The sequence below is a fragment of the Typopeltis vanoorti genome, chromosome 9 (genome assembly GCF_054136105.1).
Source record: "Typopeltis vanoorti isolate ZY-2024b chromosome 9, IOZ_Tvanoo_1.0, whole genome shotgun sequence".
Lineage (NCBI taxonomy): Eukaryota > Metazoa > Arthropoda > Arachnida > Uropygi > Thelyphonidae > Typopeltis > Typopeltis vanoorti.
This window is the reverse complement of record NC_143557.1, coordinates 129,188,203-129,214,850: the sequence shown is the minus strand read 5'-3', so window position 1 is coordinate 129,214,850 and position 26,648 is coordinate 129,188,203. Positions and strand designations below refer to the sequence as shown.

General features: G+C 35.7%; 1 protein-coding gene across 1 annotated transcript in view; it reads left to right on the top strand.

The window, feature by feature from the left end:
- LOC150103537 (junctophilin-1-like) overlaps positions 1–26,648 on the top strand; it is a 157,275-nt gene that overhangs the window by 87,203 nt on the left and 43,424 nt on the right. Inside the window, exons 3-4 of the mRNA XM_090398272.1 lie at positions 8,749–9,254; positions 26,127–26,245. Coding sequence (XP_090254398.1) covers positions 8,749–9,254; positions 26,127–26,245 — 625 coding nt within the window. The remainder of the gene's footprint in view (positions 1–8,748; positions 9,255–26,126; positions 26,246–26,648) is intronic.

Genomic DNA, 26,648 nt, shown 5'->3' with positions numbered 1-26,648 from the left:
ATCCTCCACCCCCGTACGAGACCGATTCACTCGAATTTAATTGGAAAGCCATGATAAAGGCTCTTTGCTTCCTGGACGAACCCATGTCTTCTCCAACTAAAGGGTGATGTTCTATAATTGAAATGAAAATTGATTTCTTGGGAATTTCTTAAGAAAAAGCGTTTGACATATATTTTTCAGATTTTCACCCGTTAGCTCATCAGGAAGAATTTTAGGCATCCTTTGTAATATTAAATGAGAAGCCAGATGACTGTAGTAACGGTTGAATCCTTCCTTGGTCTTCTTTTAGAAGTAAATCATTTTCATTATTCACATAATACTGAAAAGTTATCAGCAACTTTACCTTTACGTCCCTGGCTAGAATATGAGTAATTGAATTGTATCATTGGTAGCCATTGTCCAGCATTTTTCCTTCACAGGAAACTCTTGGCAACATGGCAATAGACAACGGAACTCTCTCTCTCTCTCTCTCTCTCTTCCCTACAGAGTTGGACGAAGTCCATGTGCGACTGTCTCATATCCGAAGAATACAAAGTCACTTTCATCCGTCTCGTTAGTCCTTCCTCTCCACATGAGTGGTGGGATAAATCACGTGCAGATGTCTCTCTCTCTCTCTCTCTCTCTCTCTCTCTCTCTCTCTCTTGAGTAAGAGAAACACTGACCACTGCCGAGGTTCAAGGTCAGCGACACACTCAAGGTCGGCGACTTCTTGCTCGTGTACACAAACATCGAAACAGCAGGAAATCAAAACAAAGTCATCAGCTTCCTCCTAGACATTCGCATTGTGCAATTCGAAGCGTTGATTTAATTCTGCCTAGTGGAGCGAAATCACAATTGGAATGAAGAAATTCATCTGTTGTTGTAGAAGATTACCTGTTATTCTTCCAACAAACGTGATTTAAAAAAAAGGTGATTAAATGAGTGGCGTATTGGGGGACTTCTCGTGTATGAAACCTGTGGTACCCGGTTTTAGGATACAAATGTTGGTATCAAGATATTAGAGAATCAATAACTATGTTAATTCATTACGTAAATATAGTTTCAGAGAAGATATTATTTATTGGGTTGTCAATAAGGATACATTTCCTTTATAGTTGCAAGCATCTTAAGACAAGATTGATTAGATAATTTTTAAATCATGTTTTCTAAGACCCCTGTCTAAAACAGGGTTTCGCAAACTTTTCCTACGACGGAACACTTCAAGAATCCTGAAATTTAACGGAGAGTCGAGTATCATCGGTCTCGTATTCAACGTAAAGCTAAGCACACCCTATCGCCGAAGTAGGCTGTATCGCATCACAAAAAGGCGACAGTGCCCACTACAGGCGTACCGGGCTGCAGCGCATCGCATTGACCTTGCTTGTGACCGCACGTTTTCTAGAATAGATACCTCCGTACTTCACTCGCGCTCGGAGGTGTCGACAACCACGGACGGCTGTCAGCCTGTGCGCTGGCCTTAGTAGCACAATCCACACGTAAAGTTAGGAGCGCCTGATTTTCAAACATGTTTGAACTTGTCGCAGCATCTAAACGTTTTCAGAATGGGACTTGCGTAATTTCATCCGCAAAACTTTCAAACCCGCCAGAGAACACACGTAATTAAAAAGTACATTTAGTACTTTTAATTGCGTGTACTATTAGTATAAAATACTTTTAACATTTTAACCTAATTACAATCATATGAAACAAGAACTTTTGCACCACTAAGTTCCTAATTTTACAATAAAATAAAATAAAATATTTAAAAACGATTAAATGTATTATCAAAAAGAAAGAAATGTGTCGTTCAGCTTGGTACTCTTTGTAATCATTCACGTTGAAAGATTCTGGTTGCACTTTAAAACTATTCAATATTTGAGGCATCTGCAACGCAGTATACAGAGCCATTTTTTATTTCATTTATTCATTTATTTTGGAAATCTGCCTAAAAAGCCACTTTATAATTATTTATCAGTTAATGGTAGACAACTCTTATGCCAGTCCTTCCCACATAACCTATATCGTAAAATCTCAACTAATTCGAGTACAAGCGTTAGTCCATGAAGTATATTTTGTTTTATTTATTTAGTGATTTTTTATTTCAATTTATTTAATTAATTAATTTATTTATTTAAGTTTGAAAACCAACATACATCCTATATAATTCTGTGTAATTGTGAAATTCACTATAAAAAGTTATTGTATTATATTGTTGATACTGTGTTTGTGTGTGTTTATTATTTTGAACACCTTTTACTTATTTTCTTAAAATAAATATAAATTAAGTTTATTCTTCATATTGGAACACATATTATTCGTTATATTTTTCTCTCTATTGGAACAAATTACACAAAATGATACATTCTTAGTTCATAGATTCCAATTTGTTTATTTTTATTTTTTATTTATTTGTGTTTACGTGCATTTATTCTCTTTTATACAATCTATGAACTGTGTCATTCTGATATGTGAATTTTAACAAGTTTCTTATTATGTGGGTTTTTTCTAAAATTTATTGAAATGTATCTGAATAAAGTTGGACAATGTAAACTAGTGTTCATTTTGGTTACTATCCCTATCAGTCACTATTTTTTTTTTCCTGTTGATTTAGTTCGAAATCAATATTTTGTAGGAAGAAATGTCTATTTTGTAATATTAACATTAGTACTGATCAATTATCAATTTCCTTTTTCAAAATAATAATAATAATAATAATAATAATAATAATAATAATAATAATAATAAAGGGAATTTAATTTATCTCCTTATTAATAATCTCTCCTGGTAAAATGTGTTGTAGGTTATCTTAATTCGTCACTGAGAATGTACGCGATGTTGTCTATTGTCAGCTTTGGGGGGGGGGGGGGAATACTTTTCGGTCTGGTTAACCGAATGGATAATTTTCAGCCAAACGATGGGTTCAAATCCCACTGCACGTTTTTCTCTGAAGATCTTTAACAAACATGATTTTCATTGCCTGGTGTGATACCCACAATCCTGCTTACAGAAAAGATCAGAAAAGAATTTCTGTATTAACTAATCATCCAAATTATCTTATTTTTTCTTTTATGTCGCTCACACCCACAAAAGGTTTTTGTAAATTTATAGTCCACTAGCACAGTGAGTAGGTTAAGGGGGATTTTTTGATTAATTTTAATTATTTTTGTATTTTTATTATTTTTTACAGTCCAGAAACCTTGCTCTAGAAGCCAAACATTTAGCCACTTCAGACCTCCAAATAGCCGTGAGATAGTCTCACACCGGGCGATGAAATTCATCTTTTACCTAAAGACAATCAAAATCATCAATACCCATGCAACGTGGGATTCGAACCTACCTGTCGGTTGGACAGTAAATACGCTAACCACTCGGCCAACCAGGAAATCTACGTGTGGCATGTAGATAGTAGCGCTTTGAACAGTAAACTAGAACATGTTCACAAAACTAGAACAACGCCCTTGATTCAAAATTGATTCATGTTTATCAATTTTGTCAAATCAATCAGTGTCAAATTCATGCTGAAATTGACACTGATTCAAAGGTCTCTACGACAAAATGAAAGTATATAAATAAATAATTATCGTGGATGTTTTTACTTATATTTTACTTATTGTAGATTAGTGGTGTAGATATTCACAAAGAATGTGGTGACCAGTGGCGGCTCGTGCATAGGCACTGCGGAACTGCAGCACCCCCAATTTTTCTCGATATATAAATATATTTATTAATTTATTTATATTTGCTTGTAATATTTAATTTATCTTCAGCAATCCTATACAATTCTCTTATTTTGTAAAAAAAAAATAATAATAAAAATCCATCTTGTAGCACTTATGAGGGCGAAGGACGCTAGCGGCTCTGTGTTTACTACAGTGTCGTATTACTACGCGCGCAAGCATATGCACGTCATAGTGAGATGGAAGCTATTACGTAATGCGGCACTGTCCGTCGCGCAGTTCCATTGTTGTTTATATGCAGTTTGCGCCAGTTCGTAGTTCTTATCGTGTTTACTCCGTCTCTTTAAATATTTGGACATTACAATTAAAGACATAACATTTCTTATAGTTTTTATTTTATAACATTATTGGGGTTATGATAATAGATTTTATTTTTAGGTAATTTTGAATTATACCAAACTGCATAATTTTAACGATAATAAACAATATTGTTTCATGTTTAATTTTTTTTTTAGCTTTTACCATCATTTTGATATTTTATCCAAACACGTATACGCTGTACTTACAGTGTGTATGTATATTTCCAAAGTTGCAGTACCCCCACGATTTCAAGCCACGAGCCGCCACCGGTGGTGACACACGCAAGTTGGAAAACATTATCCAGGTGGCACCTGCTGCTAATACTGTTTTTTATTTGAATTATTTTTTAATGTGAATTCCCCAAGATAGATGGAAACACATGTTTTCAATATATTTTCAATCTAATTTGCTGGCCTTCTTTATTTGAATTTCACTAGCACCGAATCAACCAATTATTGATTGTGGAATAAATAATTCCCATAAACATTACTTAATCGATCGAGATGAATACAACAGATATATTATCAATACTTAATCAATTCAAACGACATGTGACTGCTTGAATTGCTTTGGCTTCTCCCCCCCCCCCTTTGGCTAGCATTGAATGAATAATTTTTGTCTTGTTTCAACGTTAAAATTCTCTGCCCCACTTACTTTTATCTTCACTTGTCCAACGAGACGTTAAGATACAGGTACACGTTCGGAGCACGTCCTGAAGGGTAGAAACAGTGGCGGTCGATCTTACCTGAATGGCAGCGACACCGAGTCACGTGATTTTGTAGGTCACGTATTATCGGCAAAGAGCTGCCTGGAGAAATCGTTAGGGTTCGGGTTTTCATTGCCACGTGCGTCGTGTAAGAAAGAGTTGAAAATTGAGAACGACAATAAAAAAGGAGAGATAGCTGCAGATATAAAAAGTCACAGTGGGAAAACCCTCTACAGAACAAAATACCCAGGAGCATTTTTTTTTTGTTTGGTTCGTTTACGATGATGAAGCACGCGAAAGATGTGATTGAAAAAATCGTCCGAAAATTTTACGTAATTGAATTACTTCAACAAAAACACAACACATTCCTAGGTTCCAGGAATGTGTTACATAGAAGTTTGTTTATTAGGAGAGAGAGATTGTGATAGGAGATGAGATTGTATTCGCAGGATGGAATACGTGTAGATAATTCAAATGATGCATCGAAACAACACACCCGTGGCTATCGTTTATTTGTTTTTTTGTTTTATCTCAGTAAATTGTAAGCCAATAACTCAGTTTTTGCTTTTTTATTCTTGATTAAAAAATACCTCTTTAAGAAAGTGATGATTTATAAGAACGTGAATTTCCGGTGATGCAGTAATATTCAATCGAGTATTAAAAGAAAATGCACAGATGACCAATACAAGGAAGCAACTGCTAGCAGAAGACATGTGCAAGTCTGAGAAGAGCTTGTGTTAATGCATTCCGATACACTCAAGTGTGGGAGTAACCTAAAAGAGACACAACAAAATGGATTTGATGCCAACATGAAAGGAATCTGGGTTACGCTCGCAATAAGGTGTTGCTCTTAATATGATAGTTGTAAACATCTTTTCACTTTTTCAAATGTGGGTCCTTCTTTTTTTATGTCTTTGAAATTCCACGAAATAAGATACAGACTTACCACAACCTTATCTTTCTATTAACAAACAAACAAAAAAAAGCAAAAGATCAACTCTGCTTAAGAAAACTGCAATCTGTTCATGATTTCGCATCTATATAGTGACAGTTTAACTTTGAGTTATTTAGAACAGTTTACAGCGAACTTCAAAATGCCCGATAGAGGGCATGCCTTTCGAATTAAACACATTACTGAAAGCTAACTGCAAGTGAAAATGTTTTTTGTGCATAAGCAGTATGATGAACGTAACTTAGAATTGTATAAATTTTATCGAATCACGTTTTCTTTGATAAACATCTGAAAAACTCCACGAGTAAATTCATTTCATAAGAGATTTGTTTCTACGAGTCGATAACCACATTTTGTTATACTTATTTATTTAGTAGTTATACATATCGCTGTATTCATTATATTTACATAATTTAATACATATTCTAAATAGGTGTTTCTTTTCAAACTTAAATTTCAGAATTTTATTTTATTATAAATTGAATTTCAAATAAAAAGTTTAAAGATTTATAATTTTCAGTTACTATTATATATATATATATTATTTTAAATGAAAGCTGCCAAGAATTTATATTCTTCTTGTCCTTTCTCTTAATTCATAGCACGTCCGAAAGGATGTGTGTGTTTGTATTATGGGATACTAAGGCAATTGATGTGAAGTTATCAGACTCTATATATATGCCTTGTTACGTGTATGTTTGTGTACATTTGGATAAAGAATTAAACAAGCATATAATTCTTGGTAATTTTAATTTACTATAGAACCAAATGGAAAAAAAACAATGAAAAAGTTTACCAATATATACATATTAATAGCAGCTAAACAACGGTGAATTTTCAAACTCTTGTATTGAGAATATTTAATTTTTAAAATAAAAATATATACTTTTAAATTGTTCTAATATCATATACGCAGATTGTCACAGGAGGATGATTTGAAACAGTCAATGTCGCAATGATTACCCACTTTAGTGGTAAAGTTTAAGCGCTGACAGAAATGCAGATAGTGATTCCTCCAAAAAGACCATTGTTTAGGAGAACGGCACATTTTTTCCCCATGAGTAATGGTCAGTGATTCCATTGGAGGGACTATTAAATTGCAACGTCTACCAAGGTACTGTTAAAGCTAAGTGTCATCAAGGGTCTGAACCCGTAAGCAATCACCTACCTATAAATTTGGTACTCAGTAGATTGATGCAGGAGTTTCTTAAGATGGAGATCCATGAAGTCTTAATTTTCTTAGGAAAGGATGAAAGCCCCTGGACGAATAATAAGTGTCCAAATGGCAGCGGTAAATTGCTTTAAGTAATGTCTTTCGAAGCAAAAGTTATACGCAACAAAGGGGAGTACAGACCAAACAGAATCCCTGGATGCAGGGGGAGAAAGGAATCGTTGAAAACATTTATTGCTCGGAAGAAAGTTTCAAGTGATTCGGTCCCATCACCATTCAACAATGAATTCTTATTGTGAGTCATATATAATCTCGAGCCCAGAATTCGTGGAGTCTAACAGTTCCCTAGGAGATGACATCCGGCCCAGAAATTATCCAGCTTACATATTTCCATTGAAGCAATATAACGTTGGCAAAACAACATCTCTATGAGATTAATAGATCCAATGTCAACACCTTTGATACCCTTAATAGTGTCACTAATCCCCTCTTATTTTGTATTACTTAAATGAAGTTTCATGCCCATAGAAAAGAAATATACGATCGTTGGTCTCCGCCCTTTGTGTATTCTACAAATATTTCCATGTTCATCTGAAATGGCATCAATAATTCCCCCACGTAGTACTAAGCTCATTGGAACAAGTGCAGCTGCTGCTCAACATCCCTTCAAAGTGCACCTTGAATCCTACAGAACAAGTTTCTTCTCCTCATCCTTCTTCATCCCTGCAACTGTTGCACTGTTGAACAGTCTTCCCCTTGTTATGTTTCCTAAGGCAAGGCGGACGCTACCATTTAGGCAAACTAGGCTACCACCTAGGGCGCAAGCCATGAAGGGGCGCAAAACTTCAAGCTATGCTTTATTCATACTTTACTAAAATATTAAAATTAAATAGTGATATATGATTTAGGTATCGATTCTTTTTCCTTATCCTTCACACATCACACTATTTAACTCTTGGTTCTTTTTTGTTCCTTACCTAAATGATTTGGACTTACCGCTATTTAAAATTCAGTTAAGATAAATATTTTAAAACGTTAACATTTTAAAATATTAAATTTCGGTATTTTAGAACTTTATTTATTTATTTATTTTTGTAAATGAATTATAACAAATTAATTAAAAATAATAATAATAATAAGCCCTATTAATTTATCTATTAATTTAACCTGAAAGACAATTTTATTTTGTTTAATGTCAATTAGAAACATTTTAGTTTATGAAATAAGGGACACACTTGTAAACTCTGCCTACGGCGCAAAATAACCTGGCACCGACAGTGTCCGAAGGAATACAGGCGTTCAAATCAAATGTGAACAAGTGCTGTACGCCCACAGATGCAAGACCATTCGACACTTCTGCGCATGTCAGAAGAAGGAGAATCCATTCAAATATTAGGGTTCTCAATGCGTTTCGTGGGATGAGTATTTATTATTATACTTAAAAAAATTAGCTTTTATTTTATGAAAATTCCAGTTTTTAAGATGGTAACTATTTTGCTTGTACAACAGTTGGAAAATTTACGTATAAAGCACGTGATTTCGCGTGTTGGTGACCAATTCGTACATCCTTTATTTCTTTCTCCCCTTCAGCATGAAGTGACTATTCTTGGCGCATTGCCAAGCTCAGTTCTATGAAGTGTGCACGTAAATTCCTTCTTTCCCAACCCACCAACCATAATAAATGGTACTAATGTACTACAGGTTGATCAACCAACCTCTCGCGTATGGGCTCAACATAAAAAAAAAAAAAAAAAACTGAAGTAGTACTAAAAGGAATCAGTGGCATGTAATTATCAATTCAATTGTCAACTGTACATAGAGTCAACAGATATATATCCACCAAGAATTTGAATATCTAATTTGCTAAATATTTGTCCATACTTCTATAGCTTTTATTTTACAGGGTCTGCGGTTCAAAAAACAGAAGAGTACGGGTGACATCGACAAGAGAGGGACTGCTTGGTCTGTTCGAAGTACAACATCAAACATGAGCTCTGCTAGTTCCGAGTCTAACCACTCTGGAGTGACGTACAACTCCGCTCACACGGACAGTAACACCAGCTTTGTGAGCCAAGACGAGATCACCGACAGTAACGTAATTGAAACTTATATGGGAGAGTGGAAGAACGATAAACGGTGTGGATTTGGAATCGCCGAGAGATCAGACGGACTCAGATACGAGGGAGAATGGTACAACAATCGTAAATATGGATACGGGGTCACCACCTTTAAGGACGGGACCAGGGAAGAGGGAAAATATAAAAACAACATATTGGTCACTTCTGGAAAGAAAAAACATCTTTTCCTTCTGCGTTCGGCGAAGTTTAAGGAGAGAATCCTGTCGGCTGTGAATGCTGCCATAAGGGGTTCCCAGATAGCCCTGCAAAAGGCAGACATTGCTATCTCAAGGTAGGTGTTCCTCATAGGTCTTTTTATAACAAGTAATTATTTTAAAATAAATTGTTATCTCTAAAAATATAAATTGTAAAATGTTGATATATGAAATAATATTTCATATAAAATAGAAAGTGTTTACAAACCCAAACACACCATAACAATACAATTCGTTTTTTATTATAATGATATGCTCTTATCCAATCGAGGATAATGAATTCCGGATTTTAAAAGTCTTTTTTAGTACTTCCAGGGTAACAAATGGCAATGCTGAACCAAGGAAGTTAACTGAGGTTCGGCTGTTGCCGTTATCCTGGGTGATGAGTTTTTGAGTTCGCTCTCTTACGGTTTTTGCCCTAAGGGAGCAATTTGAGTCTCCAGGGAAAGTGTTCTCCGACACGGCCCGCTGAGGGGTTCTTGTCGGTGAATTATTTTCTTCGGAATGAGCAGTTCTGCTCGGTGGTCGAGTTTCACTGAGTGGAACCAACGCGGAGATTTAGACGGTCTTTCGCCCACGAATGAGTGGCCTAGAGATCGTCTGATTTTTTGAGATTTTACCCTTTACCTAAACAGTTCCAGGGTAACAAATGGCAATGCTCTAGCCAATGAAGTTTTAACTGAGGCTCGGCTATTGCCGTTACACAGCCATGACTAGAGCTTTTAATTTTTTTCGTTCCCCGTGTGGTGGCCGGGATAAGAACAGCCCAATGCAAATCCAAGCATGTCGTAAGAGGCGACTAATTGGACGCTGAGATTCGAGAGTTTGAGTTTGCCCCTCTTAAGGTTTTGCCCTAAGGGAACAATTTGAGTCTCCGGAGAAGGTGTTTTCCGGCACGACCCGGTGAGGGGCTTTGTCGGTGAATGCTTTTCTTCGGAAAATATGAGCGGTTCTGCACGGTGGTGGTGGGGGAGGGAAGGTCATCATTGAGTGGAGCCAACGCTGAGATGGACGGTCTTTCGGCCACTATTGAGTGGTCTAGGGATCGTCCTAATTTTTAGAGTCGGATTTACTTAAAAAAAGCACCAATGTAGCTAATGTATGTCGTACAAGGCAACTAAAATTGGTACTCAGGCATGGTAATGCTGTACCCAATGAAACTCTAACTGAGGCTCGGCTATTGCTGTTACCCTCTTGCCATGATCAGAGCTTTATAGCACCATAACACCTTATCCTTACACTGTCATCTACAGACAACGGGGAAGATGAAAAGTAATCTTGCTTCGCCTCTTTAAGCCAGTCCTTATAAGGACCAATAATTTTTTTTTTCATCTACACTTTCTTCAACAGAGAAGTATTTAAAGCAGTCATTTTAAAAATAAATGATTCGTCTTATACTCACGATTCTCCGGCTTGGAACCATAGAAGTTACAACGAGTGCAAAATAAATGTCTACGAATGATCCTAAACGCTCCATGGTTCGTAAGAAATGTGCAACTCCATCGGGACACAGATTTCCTCTATATTTACACTTTCCTGCAAACTACAGTAACAAAGTTCTTTTCAAAAGCATCTGTACACCCCCCCCCATCCCAACAAATTGTTTCAACTAACTACAAATTACGAAGCAATCGATTACTTCAAACATAAAAGACTAAAATCCATCTTAAACTCCAATTCTAATGTTTAATATTCAAGCCCGCTCAGGGCGAGCAATTAGCTCATAAATTTTTCCACTCGCTATAATAAATTTAGTTTAATCCTTTATCCAAGTGTGAGGAAATAAAGTTTACGCCTGAAAGTATCTTCAGGACTGCGGTAAGGTAGTGCAATACCGGGAAACTCGTTGCAAAGGTGGGGTAAGATAACATCACTCCTATCTCAGTATCTCCCATAATGCAAAACACATCTCCTTGCCGATATGTAGAATGTTATGCATTAAGTGAAGGGTCACTACTCAGACTAGTTTCGACCTTTATTGAGGTCTCTTCCGTGGGAGCCAGGCCCAAGTGGAGATACCAGTCCTTATATCCTTATAAGGACTGGCTTAAAGGGGCGAAGCAAGAATGCTTTTCATCTTCCCCGTTATCTGTAGAGGACAGTGTAGGGATAAGGTGTTATTGAGCTATTAAAGCTCTGATCATGGCAGGAGGGTAACAGCAATAGCCGAGCCTCAGTTAGAACTTCATTGGCTACAGCATTGCCATCCATTACCCTCCAAGAGTATTGGATCGCTTCCCTTCTTCTATAACAACCAAGCAGAAGCATTAGCAAGGTCATCTCCACCTATGGGAGTTGCGAAAAGGTGTGCCACCTTTTCATTAAATTACTCTGGATTTAGAGAAAGATGTTGAAAGTTTGTTTTTCATTTGGTCAGACTATAATAAATTTAGTTTAATCCTTTATCCAAGTGTGAGCAAACAAAGCTTGTGCCTGAAAGTATCTTCAGGACTGGGATAAGGTAGTACAACACCGGGAAATTCGTTGCAAAGGTGGAGCAAGTTAACGTCACTCCTATCTCAGTATCTCCCATAATACAAAACACATCTTGCGGATATGTATAATATTATGCATTAAGGGAAGAGCCACTACCCTAAGGGAAGGGAAATGACCTCGCTAATGCTTCTGCCTGGTATCTCCACTTGGGCCTGGCTCCCACTGAAGAGACCTCAATAAAGGTCGAAACTAGTCTGGGTAGTGGCCCTTCCCTTAATGCATAACATTAGACATATCCGCAAGGAGATGTGTTTTGCATTACAGGAGATACTGAGATAGGAATGATGTTAGCTTGATCCACCTTTGCAACGAATTGCCCGCTGTTGTACTACCTTACCCCAGTCCTGAAGATACTTTCAGACACAAACTTTGTTTGCTCACACTTGGATAAAGGATTAAACTAAATTTATTAATATAACTAACCAAGTGAAAAATAAACTTTCAACATTTTTCCACTCACTGTTTACCTATCAGATAACGAGGAGTATGAAAAGCATTTTGCTTCACCCTTTATGTCAGAAATGTTAATCGTTAATCATTAAGGTCTGAACCAAGAGCATTCGTTGTGTTTTTTATGTATATTTTAGGTCCAATAAATTAAATCCTTCTTGTACTAAATTTTACATTGTACAGATTTTGCCAAAGCTTTTGACAGTACTAATAGACATTATGGAAATTATTATATGTTATGGAATTCCTGACAGTATGTGAGAATAATAAAAGAGATACATAAAGACGGTAAAAGTTATATTATTATACAATGAACACAACATCAGAATGGTTTGAGATAAGGATTATTGTGATACAGGGTTGCGAAATGTCTGGGTTACTATTTAACATGGTAATTGAATTATGATAAGAAATATCAAAGATACTAATATACCAGCAAAATCAGCTGAAAAAATTAGACTTGGAATAAATATGAATGAAGCAAAACTTCTTAAATTGACCAACAAATGCCAACAAGAAATTAAAATTGACAAAAGCAAATACTGCTTTTAAAAGATTGAACAATATATGGAAATTGCACAATTATAATAAAGACAAAATAAAGTAGGCCTGTGTAGCTCATGGAAGCGGCGCTTGCGTCCTCTGCGCTTGGCCGCTCGAAGTTAGACCTAGGTTCTAGTCTAGTCGCCGACTGGAGGAACTTTTTCTAAGCTTATCTTCGACCGGTTCCGAGTTAGTCGATCTCTGGCACGGGCAAGCAGGTTTTTCCTTCCGGAAACTCGGGTTTTTCGTCCCATAAACACAAGAAAATCGACCATAGTACCCACATTATTTCAGACAGTGACCTATCTTATTAGGGTTAGGTCCAAGAGATGGCAGCACTTGTTTGCCAACCTCTTCATCGGTGGCTGCTATAATTAGTGATAGACATGGGCAAGCTATCTCTGATTGGCTACCGGTGGAGATTGAACTGCCTACTCAGTCTCCAAAAGCTAGATAGCGTATAAAGGCCTCGCCTACTCCCTAATAGGGAATAAAAGGCGTTAGTTGATTTTTTTTTTTTACAAAATAAAGTCATTCAATGTCAAAGTCATATTATTATATGAATATCAAAGCCATGGAAAATGACAAAGAAACACGTGATAGCTTATATAAAATGATAGACCAAAAATTATCAACAGTAAAATAAAAAGACAGATTGAAATTAATGGGAATCAACTGAGAATGGACATGGGGAAATTCCAAGGGTAGTTTTGATGTGGATCCCACATGAAAAGAAACGCAAAGAAAATAGATGCTGGATGAATAACATAGATCTGGTATATATGATACTCACACATGAACGCTTTAGTAAGAAGAAAAAAAAATTGATTATATTCAAACAGATTATAGAAGTTCTTTTTTCTGTAGTTTATTAACGTTTATGCCAATGCAATCCTATAAAACCATTAGGCATTTTAATCGTGAGTGAAAAAGGTTGTATAAAATATTATTACTTGATCTCGCGATGTGATTTGGATCATTCGGAAAAAATGTAATTATTATTCTTAGAATAATAAAGTCCATTTGCTGTTTGCAGTTGATTTTATGGTTAAATATAGCGCCCAAATGATATCCCACTTTCTCACTGTAGAAGCAAAGTGGCTGATAATATAGGTCTGGTACTTTGTCCTATCGATTTTCAATAAAAAGGACCACCCGTTGCATCAATAAAGAAAAAAAAAAAAAAAAAACTTGGACACATGTCAAATGCGATATATTCTTTTACTGTCCTCCGAATCATACGTGACGTCTGCTTCATCCTGCCCAAACGCAAAAAAATAACCACATGATTCCATGCCTCAACCCCCCCCCCTATACTGCGTGCAATAGAAATGACCTTAATATTGATTAAACCGAGTTGCATCTATCAAACGCGAAGGTTAATTTAAGGAAGGTTACAACCACGCGTGTGTTCAGAGCTAGTTGTCTAACAATACAGAAAAAACTGTTTTATCTCATCCGCTTCGATGGAAATGAATTCAACTTCCTGTTCTTGCTCGGCATAATCTAAATGTCATACAACGTTTTTTCAAATAATCCAATGGAGATATAACATAAAAAAGGACTGTGCTCCCGGTACATCACCTACAAATAAAATATGCAACAAGAAGAATGAAACAATGCAAATGTAATACGTAGAACCTATTGAAAACCAAGTTGGCCATTGAAAATGGGTTAGTTATTCTTCTTGAGATAGTTAAGGTAAAAATGCACCATTTTCAGTGGCTTACTAGTTATTGTAAATCGTCCTTGGTCTAAATTGCTGATGAAACTGATATTTAGAAGAACACATTCCGGCTGTATGCTGTCAAAGAAATCCAGTTGGCCTGGAGCAAGTAAATCCTTGCCTATACCGCGTTAACTATCTACGTTAGTGGACTTGTTAACCCTCGATTGTCAGTATGAATTCTACCAATAATGATCAGCGCGGGGGGAGAGGGATCTTGTTACTTATATCTCCCACCTTTGGATAAAAAGGCATAGAAAAGTTTGAAAAAATAAGGTGATGGCCCTTCATCCTCATTTGCATCCAATTTTGGTAACGATGGGCTTCTATCCTTTATGATTATAATATGTTTACTAATTGAATATTGGTCTTGAAATCCAATGTTAACAAGTCGACTTTTATACTATTAAGATAAGCTGCACAAATTGAGCAAGTTCCCCTATGTGTGATTATCATTAAAAAAAATAAAAATTTCAAGGTACTGTAATACGCTAGACGGATAAACAAATTCACTACCGGCAGCAATATGAGGAAAGTGATTCGGAGCGTGTTGCTATGGTAACCACGTAAATGCGCGAGTTATTCCACGAAAACTCATTACCAGTAGGTAGAAAGAACCACTATTTAAAAGCAAAGCCACAGTAATTGGCTTCATTGATGCCACTTGGTAAGCAGGTAACATTAGGCAAAGCCATAGTTAACTAAAAGCACCTGAGGGACTTGATTGCTCTACTATAGATTTGTCAAGGGTGTGTTGAGTATTAGCTTTTGTAGTTACCCGGATGAAAACAAATTACACGTTTGTGTGCAGATTTTGCTTCTCTTTTTTTTTTTGGAGTCGCGTGCATATTTTATTTTAACACAAAACCTATAATCGCTTGCATTTATATTTCATATGTGTTTCTGTTTTCTGTAATCGTTGCTTTATGTTATATTCATTTGTAACTTTGATAATAGTTGGAACAACTTAATTGTTTAGGTTACTTTATAGTTTTTTCTAATTTTTTAATTAGAAAATAAAAATTTTAAAAAATTATTTAATATTTATTTGTAACTTTATAACTATTCTTGAAAAATGTTTCTTTTATTTTTAATTTTAAACTGCATTAAGTTTTTATTCATTTTACTTCATACTCCTTTTAATTTTTTACATGCATTTGCATCTTAGTCTTTTCAACACTCTGATCATTTCGTGAGGATTGACACCGAAATGGATGAATCGATTGAGCGTGGAATGCGGTCGATTGATCGCTTGGAGGTAATGAGTGGCAATGCTGACCCAATGAAGTTTAACTGAGGTTCGGCTGTTGCTGTTACCCCCTTGGGCGATGAGATTCGAGAGTTTTGAGTTCGCACTCTTATGGTTTTTGCCTTAAGAGAGCAATTTGAATCTCCGGGGAAGGTGTTCTCCGACACGGCCCGCTGAGGGGCTTTGTCGGTGAATTATTTTCCTCGGAATTTGAGCGATTCCGCTCGGTAGTTGGGGAGCCCGTCACTGAGTGGAACCAACGCTGAGATATGGACGATCTTTCGCCCACTATGGAGTGGCCTAGAGATCGTCCGATTTTTTGAGATGTCACCTTTACTTACATAGTCCGTGAAATGCGGTGATTGATTCATTTAATCCAAATACCCTTGGTAGGTAATGGATGGCAATGCTGTAGCCAATGAAGTTCTAACCGAGGCTCGGCTATTGCTGTTACCCTCCTGCCATGATCAGAGCTTTAGTAGCTCAATAACACCTTATCCCTACACTGTCCTCTACAGATAACGGGGAAGATAAAAGTATTCTTGCTTCGCGCCTTTAAGCCAGTCCTTATAAGGATCATTTCGTATTTGTTTTTAAATTTTATCTTTCTTTCTCTCTCTACTTCATCCCACGCGCAATTATCATTTGAGTTTTTTCGTTTTTAAAATCATTTTTATATTCTCCGCAATGAAAGTTTATTACGGAAAAACGAGAAAATATACCCTCCGCAAGATATTTAGTTATCATGAAAATACCACGCAGTTATTTTCTTACAAATTAATTTTACAAAGCAGCAGATGGTTTGTAACAGGTGGCTCGGATGAGCACGAAGAGACAAACATGAGTGAAGAATTAACAGAAAGATTTGCAATGTACCGACAGTTCACAGCATGCCATTTCGGATAATACGAATACTCTTTAGCAACTGTGTTTTGCGCTGGGTTTGAACAGCCTACGCACGGAAGTTTTTTTTCTTTCTTTCTGCTTTGTTCAGTCAATGAATGCAATGCTTTGGGAGGAGGGGGGACCGGTTTACATCAGCAGATTTCATTGAAAGAATACAAAAAGAGTTGTCAACAGCCCTTCGTATGAAATAGTTTATTTATCTGTATCCAATATGAAATACTATCGATACTCAACATTTACAGTTGCATCTATTCCATTTTGCATTACACCCTCTGTCCAAAAAGAAACCCAACTTTGCGAAAATAGAAGAAACTAGTGGCGCTACCTGTTGTAACTTCATTAGTGTTGTGTCAACTGTTTATGGCATTTGTTTCATTAAAAGCCGAGTTATAGTGCCAAGAGTGACAGTGCGTTTTGACGAACGGTCGGTCGTCACGATATTCATGCTGTACGCGACGAATTCTCGCTATTAATCGCTTCAAAACTTCGAGGTAAAACTCACCATTGACCGGTTGGTCAGGTGGAATGAATTCTTTGTAGATAATACCCTTGGAATCGTAGAAACAAATCAGCATTTTCTTTACTTTTGACTTCTCCAAGCGATTTTTTTTTTTTTTTTTTTTTTTTTCGGATGCCCTCTTCTGGTGGTCTCCACTCGGCACTCTGGCGTTTTGTTTCGGGCTCATACTCAAAATACCACGTTTCGTCACCAGTAACGATCGTTTCAAGGAAGCTTGAGTCCTTACGAGCGGTTTAATGAGGTCCTTGCAGTGTTCAATTCGATACATTTTTTGGTCGTCGGTCAACTTGTGGGGAACAAATCGCGAATTCAATTTACGAAGGCCAAACTCTCGGTCAAAATGTTGTGCACAGTTGATTTTGGAATCCCCAATTCATCTTCAATCAATCTCCTGGACGATTTCGGGTTTTCTTTGATGAAATCACGCACTTTTAGGATATTAACTTCGCTCAGTCCAGTTTTTGGACGGCCCGGCTTTTCGTCGTCCTCAAGCGTCTCACCACCACTTTGAAATCGCTTAAACCACTCGTAAAGTTGAGTACAGGATAAGCATTTGATGCGTTTCGGTAAAACGTTTACCAAGTTTAACGCAAAAGTCAATCGCAGCTCTCTGTTTGAAACTCACTTGCAGACCGTTCGTCAAAACACACTGTCACTCTTGGCACTATAACTGTGCTTCTAATGAAACAAATGTCATAAACAGTTCACACAGCCCTAATGAAGGTTGCCGCTTTCGACTACGAAAAGATACAACAGGTGGCGCCACCTAGTTTCTTCTAATTTCGAAAAGTTCGGTTTCTTTTTGAACAGAGTGTGTAGATCTGGTATACAATCAAGAGAGAGAGAGAGAGAGAGAGAGAGAGAAACAAACAAAAAAAGGATTTTTATTCCCCCCCTCCTGCTCAGAAGTTAATTTGAACTCTTACACTAACCACCTCAGATACAATAGTCTTGGTTATAATGGATATTTATCCATTCCCTTAGAGTAGAGCTGGGTGGGCCAAAGCAACTAGAGCTATGTGGTCAGTGAATTATGTCTATTAATTGTGTGTGTGTTCTTCGGGTCGGTTTGTCTGTTTTGAGGGACGAAAACCTGGGTTTCCAAGAGGGAAATTCTACACCCTAAGTAAGAGACCGGCATTTCTCTTTCTTTGAAAAGCTCTGATGAAGGTTCTTTGCATTCTAGACGGAATTTAAACCCAGGTCTTTCCAATCAAAGGACATTGTGGTTCGCGATCGAACTACAAAAGTTCTCCCTTGCAGGTGTATTGCAGATATATAATGTTTTTATATAAAGGCCTGTGTAGCTTACGAAAATGGTGTTTTCATTCACAGCGCTAGGCTGCTCGAAGGACCGTTGTAAGTTCAATTCCAGTCGCCTACTAGAGGAACTGTTTTTGTCTTTCTTCGAACCTTCCCGAGTTAAGCAAGCTCCAGTATGGCCAAGAAAATTTTTCTTCTGGAAACTCGGGGTTTTCGTGCCGTAAACTCAAGAAATCAATCATAGAATCCACACTATTTCAGAAAATATTATACTGCGTCATGGTTAGGGACCACAAGATGGCGCCACATGTCTGTCTTTCTTCACCGAATTCTGCTCAAAATTATTGATAGTCTTGGGCCAGCTACTTCTAATTATCTACGGTAGCGATTGACTTCCCCTCAGTCTCCAGAAGTTATTAATAAAACGCCTGCCCCCTATGGGGATTAAAAGCCATTAGCAGATTTTTATATCAATTCACAGTAAAAGGTATGGTTTTCGATTTTCAAATCGATTAGCATTGACATAGCATTAAATTATGACCCTCTGCCTATTACCACTTCGAGCAGTTTTTCTCATTGATAACAGCAGTCTACCCACTGAGGATGATTCTACTAGACGTGTAATAACATCCATGCAGACATCAGTTGCCACCATGGTGTCAGCAAGGCATCCCACAGTTCATGATGGGAAAAGATATAGTGTCTAAACGTCTCGTATATAACACATTCTAGAAACTCCCACAGATCTTCCATTAGATTGGTTCTGGACCTCCATCCGTTTTATAATTTATTATTATTATTATTATTTTGACACTTCCAAAAGGTCTTCTGCTGACATTACAGCAAATAATCATTTTTGATTTTGACATTGGTGGAGAGAGTCTTCTTAGTCTTCTGGAAGACATCGCGCAAATATGCAGCAGATAATTCTCTTAGATATTATTCCAGCACTTCCGCAACCCCATATTAATCCTGTATCAGCCAATGTACCCTTCGCTCAGCACGGTCACTCGATTTCCATACTTCTTTACGACTTCGTTGGCCGGGGATGGTGTTGCCTGCATGGTGTCATTCTGTGTGAAACTTAACCAGTGTGGGACACGAGCAATGAACAAGTATTGCCAGATCCAGTACAAAAAAGAATATGTAATTTAATTTTTATTTACACAATAAGTTTTAAAATATTACAAAATTTAAGTCATCATTTTATTAATCGACTTTGTATTTTTGTGACAAATTTTACAATATTTGTTCGTTTTCCAGATGATTCCAAAATTTTTATTGCTTAGAGTAGTTTGCATATTTAACTGTTTAGTTCTTCTTTCAATTGTTTTTTCGTTCTATTTATTATCATATCGAGATCTAATAAGACTTTTTAATACAATTTTTAAGCTTTACGAATCTTTCAATCAATCATAATAAGAAGAGAATTCCAATATCTTTATGTCTAAAACGAAATAAGATATTTTTTAACGTATTCCTGTCATTATTTTTGTTGAACTTTTTCTAAATATTTGAACAACACTTCGTATGTCATTTATTGCATTTTCTATTATTATTAATATCTTCTCTAGCTATTTCAATTTCATAATCAATATAATCAAAAAGTTCATTTTTGTCCATTTCCTAGCTATCCGGTCTGTTATAATCATTTTCGGATTCGTCACGTGATATTTTTTTAATCAATTCCATTTTGCTTTTTACAAAATGCGTCAACAAATGCTAGACGAATGGCATAATTAAAGCTTAGTTTGAACTGAGTTTTCACTTCCAAATTGATAATACACACAATTCTACTTTGAAATCGATTCGCTCATAAAAAAAAAACCTATCGGCAATTCTTTTAAATGAGATTCCATCTTCGACTGCCAGTCTAGACACAAGGTCACTTAATTTTCTTGTTTTACAAAAGTTTAAAATTAATTCGCGTTAATTCTTTTTGAGCTACTTGCAGGTTTTGTAGTTTCCTTGGCGCCTCTTTTAAATTTCTTTAAAATTATTTAAATTTATTTTAAATTTAAATTTATTCATGCTTACGATCTTAATGTTTTCGATCCCTTACAAGAACTACACCGAGCTACGTCCTCATTTATACATTTTTTAAAGTGTTACCAAACTTCCGACTGATTTATTTTCATTTTAAAACTAATTAAAATATTAAAATAATAATTTTATCTTACTAAGTTATCGCATGTGCTCCGAATTTAAAAATAAAAAAAAATAATAACTTCACCATAGGGCATAGGCTACTGACAGTGGTCTTTTGTTTTCATTTATCCAATGAACTGCCTGATAAGAGACGTAATTCCATGAGCTTGGAGCTGCTAAACTCTACGTGTAATGTCTATTACGTGTGACTCTTCGTTGCACTCGATTTACAGTCATATTATTCATCTAATGATAATATTGTATTATATTTAAAAAGAAATGCAAAGCGATATATAAAATAGTGAACAATATTATATTTATTGCAATCCTTAAATAGCTTTATTAATTTTTAATAATATTTTAAGAATCATCTATAGCCTTATAGGAACAGTACTCATTTAACTAAAATTAAAATTATAAATATTAATAAATGTTGATGGTTGTTACATAACATAATATTATCTGCACCGAAGACCTGTAACAGAACATGTTGTTGACCAAATTTTACAGCGTAACATGTTACTTGTTATTTATCAAAGAGAAAATAAAACTTATTATATTTGATTTGAAATAAATAAATAAATAGAACTGTCAAATGCAACATTCATATAAAATGTGTAATACCGCTAACTGCTCAACTGCAAAACTACAACAGTAAATTATGACGGGAATTGATCTAACACAAGAGGGAGCCATGTGCTACGTACATTTTTCACTTTTTGGGAAAGATAATAATAGTTAAAATTATTATTATTATTATTATTATTATTATTATTATTATTATTATTATTATTATTATTATTATTATTATTATTATTGAGCTTTCTCTACTTAGGTTTGTCTACCTACAATGGCAAAAATATGAACTACACTATCCAATCACACACACACACACACACACACACACACACATGACTCGCGTCTGTCCTGTTAATTCCCAATCCTGGAAATGCCATCTGATATTGCATTTTCAGCATATAATTCGTTTAATTACCCTTATATTAGTGACCATTTGTTCCCAACAGCTTCATAAATCTCCATAATTGTCCGCTTCCTCATATTTTCTCCCCCAATATCCTCTCTTCGATATATCCGAGCACTTCCCGGATTATGACACGATTGCCCACTTTCTCTCGCTCCCTGCAGGAAAAATGTTCCCTTCATTTATTGTCACATCCGCCGATCTTATTGCTAAATCTGATGAATGAACCCTCTTGCAAGTTCCCTCTTTTACGTTCTGGCTAAGGTCATCATCCCTTATTCTATAAATCGTTTTTCTTCATTCTCATGGGTCGTTTCCTGTCTGCCATATTCTCACTGTTCATCCCGCTCATAATAACCATTTCTGAGCTAATTTGTGATCACCATCTTCTTCCATACTGTCAGGCCTACAACAACAATAACACACTACTAAATATTTTGACCCATTTGTCTTCCTCTTACCATCAAATAACTTTAACCCCTTCCTTCTCTTCTAGTATCTCATTCGATAACAACGATGACTTCTAAATAGAAAGATCTGGATTCGGATCTAATCTTGGATTGGATCCGAATAACTCATCCAGTGTTTGCATGATGAATATAAAGACAGACCTCATTTCAGGACAGTTGCTAACACACAAATCATTTATTTGGTTAAATCTTCTTCCATTTCAGCCATAACAGCTTTTATTGTCTTGCATCAACTCACTGGTTTATCAATGGTCCTCTTAATTGCTCAATTCGAATCTGATCTCACCGCATCTTCTCCTTATAGGCTTAATGATCTATTGAAGCCAAGTTACTTGACTTCACGACAACCTAATTAATACTATGCAAGGACGATTAATTCTATCTTCATCGTCTAAATTAGCCGGAGAAAAACCTACCACTACCAACTGTCTTCAGCTGAGGTGTCTATTTAAGCGTCTCGGATTCGAACCTAGATCTCGATCGTCGCTATTAATTGGGTTACGGAGGCTCAGCCTGATTATTCCTATACAAATATATTTCCCCTTCAAAAAATTCCTGAAAATTAACACAGCGAATTTTTTTTTGAATAATTAATGTGTCCTCGACACGCTAACCATCCAGTTGAGCCCCCACTCATCACAGGGTCACGAAAAGCTGTTCTTTGTTGAACTTACAGTATGCAAGCACAACTAGAAACACGAATTTTTAATTTACGCTTGTGCCACGGTAAAACAAACACATAATTATGTTTAGCATAACCTTTTTAAAAGTATCTCTTATTCGACTCATTCCTAAGTAGAGTGACAAACATTTATCATCAATTTAGTCCATTTTTTCAGCATAACAGTGTCATGAATGGATAAAAAAAATATTCAATTTCTACCTTTCTGCTAATAAATGAACAATCTTAAGTGCTTGATCTCTGTAAAGCCTTTGACTGAGCTTGGAAGAAAGCGATATTAAGTAATCATTGATCTTATGGTATGTCTTCTGATTTCTCGGTTTCCAGCTTTCTTGTCGCAAAAATTTTGCAATTAATGTTGAAGTTCCAAAATACTCCATTAGTAGGAGCGGCTCGTGAAGGCACTGCGGAACTGCAGTACTCCCTCCCCAATTTTTCTCGATATATAAATATATTTATTAATTTATTTATATTTGCTTGTAATATTTAGTTTTATCATCAACAATCTTATACAATTCTCTTATTTCGTATAAAAAAATAATAAAAATCCATCTTGTAGCACTTGCGAGATGGATTTTTATCCATCTCGTAAGTGCTTAGCGTACTTCGCTAAGGACGCTGCGAGCGTCCTTAGCGAAGGACGCTAGCAGCACTGTGTTTACCAGTGCATATTGCTACGCGCGCAAGCATATGCACGTCATAGTGAGATGCGAGCTATTAGCGTAATGCGACACTGTCCGTCTCGCAGTTCCACTGTTGTTTATATGCAGTTTGCGCCAGTAGTAGAGTGTTCGTAGTGCTTATCGTGTTTACTCCGTCTCTTTAAAATATTTGGACATTACAATTAAAGGATTTAATTACAATGTCCAAAAACTGTAAATCCATTCCTTTAATTACAATTAAAGGAATGGATTTTATTTTAAAGTAATTTTGAATTAGACCAAACTGTATAATTTTATTGATTTTACCATAATTTCGATGTTTTATTCAAACACGTATACACTGTACTTGCATGTGTATGTATAGTTCGAAAGATGCAACACCCTCACGATTTCAAGTCACGAGCCGCCACTGTCCAAGACTCTATTCTTTCATCACATTTTTCTTTGTTTTTTCAGTGTATTTTCTTCCTTCTGTATATAAACGACCTTCACCAACTGAATGCACTTCCAATCTACCATTTAAGTACAACGCAACCCTTTTTATTCGACAAACGTAACAGAAATTGCTAAAACTTCCAGAGAATCTAAATTGTAATCATCGCGCTATTCTTCAGGTGTGATTCTTATAACCTTGTCTTATTTTTTGACAACGAAATCCAAATCTCTGCAAAAGACGATATTTCTCTGGTAGAATAATTATAATCTGCAATTGCTATCCTAGCATCCAGAATACTTTCGTAGCGAGCAATTAAAAAAAGGTGACAGAAGAAGCATCTTTTCCTATTTATATCTCCAGAACATACACAACTGACCTTCAGCGATTTTTTTTTCTTTTTTTTTTGAGATTCGCATTATTAATTCCACCAATCTGTAAAGGAAACTCCTCTGTCTTTGCCAATTTTAGTAAACATGCTTGCTTTCTAGTCACCGCTGTAATTAATTCCAGTAACTAACTGGAAGTTCTAGCTATAATTTCCCTTCTTGTTTATCGTAGTTTTTTTAGGCTTTCATAATCCACAGTTCCCAATTTTCCTGGAAAACTCGTTTTAATCATCTTTCATTTTATAGATGTATTAAGTTTCGTTATTAATAGATACATTGCGAATTTTTTTTTTTTTTTTTTTTTTTTTTTTTTTTTTTTAATCGTAGCAAATAAAACTTCTCAAACTGATAAACGTGGAAGAAAAAATGACAGGCATTCGTTTGTGCGTGCATGTGTGTGGAAAGGGAGAGAGACTCAAGTACACAGAAAATTTGAAATAAAATTTGATGCCGAAAATTATGAATTTCAAACACTGAAATTGCTAAATCGAAAAAGAAGTCTTCAGAACTATGCGATAAAAGTTTACAGCATTCTTAATTGTATTTGAAATGTGCTTTGTTTAGTCATCAATGAATGTTTCTTTTCAAAACTAGAATTTAAAAAAAAAAAAAAACTAGATGGCGCTACTTTCATTGATATTCTTCAATGTTATCGCTTAGCATTTTGTTATATATTACCATATACGCTTACCATCTTCTAAGATATAGAGTACAGCATTTTTACATATACTTTTGTATCGCTTTGAAAAATTTAGTCTAAAATAATGTGAAAATTAGATCTCTTAATTTTAATATGTTAATAATTTTATTAATAACTAAACCACGGTAATAAGATTTTTTAATATGTAAATATTTCGTTCAAACAATACTAGGAGTCACATACAGTTAGGGCGCATGCTTACAATGGAATCCCTCTATGCGTGTAGTAGCGTCTTATAGAATATTAAATTAAAATATATCTGGATGGGGGAGAGAAAGACTACATTAAAATGAGATAACATATATAAATTATTTTACAGAATTTAGGATGACAATTTCCCATACTATAGGGATAGTAAGAACGTCATCGGGGTTCAAATTGGGTCTGTGACGTAGGGCTTCAGCACTTTATATAAACGTTCATGTTTATATAAAAATCTATGTAGAAGTTTGTTCTTTTTCCAATGGATCCTATGGTTTGGTTTTTCAATTCCGTGTTGTGCGAGGCCAGATTTCAAAGGTTTGATAAGATGGATATGGTCTTGATGTTCAGAAATGCGTTTGCTAATGGAGATACTGTCTGTCCACAGTAGGACAATTTACAGGAAAATAGGACCTCGTACACGCCAGGTAGCATCAGAGGTGAGAGTTTGTCTTAGGAGAAGGTAACCAATTGTAGATCTGATTGATTGGTTTGTAGGTAGCAGCCCATTTATATTTCTTCATAAGTTTTGAAAGACGTTCAAAGATGCCTTTGACATAAGGTATGGGAATCCTATGGGCTTGTTCTTGTTTAGGTTGATGTGTGGGGAAGTGACTGATGATTTTATTGAGTTGTTTTTGGATTGTATCCATTTGTATGGCTGTATTTTTGATTATTTCCAATTCTTGGTTTAGAGATTCTTCAGAGGAGCAGAATCTACGTACTCTGGTTACTAGTGATTTAATGGTGTCAAATTTTTGAGAGAATGAGCAGAAGAATTGTGAATGCAGCGACCTGAAAATATCGGCTCACGATAGATAGAAGTAGAAATTGGAAACCATATTCTTTTCTTTAGATATGTACATCCAGGATGGAGATATCCTCTGCAGATTCTTTTTCTAGTGTGAATTTGATGCGAGGATGAAGAAGGTTGATTTTATCTAGAATAAAATCAACCTTCTATTGATTTTATCTAGAATAAGATTCTAGATAATATTTGCTTGTTTTAGCAAATAGTTAGAAATTAAGCCATTCATGTATTTTTTTTAAATCTGCGCATATCTAAGTGATTTTCTCTGTAACAGATATTTCGAGTGTAACTAATCTCCAATTATCCTTTTCCATTTAGAACGGCGACATCAAGAGGAAAGGCAGAACAAGCAGATATCGAGGCTATGCACGCCAGACAAGATTCGGATATCGCAAGGATTACTGCCAAGCAATTCGCACCAGAGTTCCATCAGCCAGGTATACCAATTAAAAATAAGATCAAGATTCTATTTGTTTATTATGACTTGTATATCTTATACATTATTATTAGACAAGACAACGAAATATACCAAAGAAAGTATGGTAATGATAACGAGATATTAATTTATTCACACTCTCTGACTTAATAAGATAACTTTCTCATATCTACTTTCCAACTCAAATGAATGTCTCCAGTTAATAAAATCATGCATTGTCCATTACTACTCCATAGAAAGATGAGAACATGAGTTTTCATTACTAAGTAGGAAATCATATAAAAACAGCCAAAACGCCAACTTTTCTTTAAAATGAAATTTGAACTAGTGGCGCCACCTGTTGTATCTTTTTGTTATCGAAACCGGCAACCTTTCTTAGTGTTGTGCCAACTGTTTATGACATT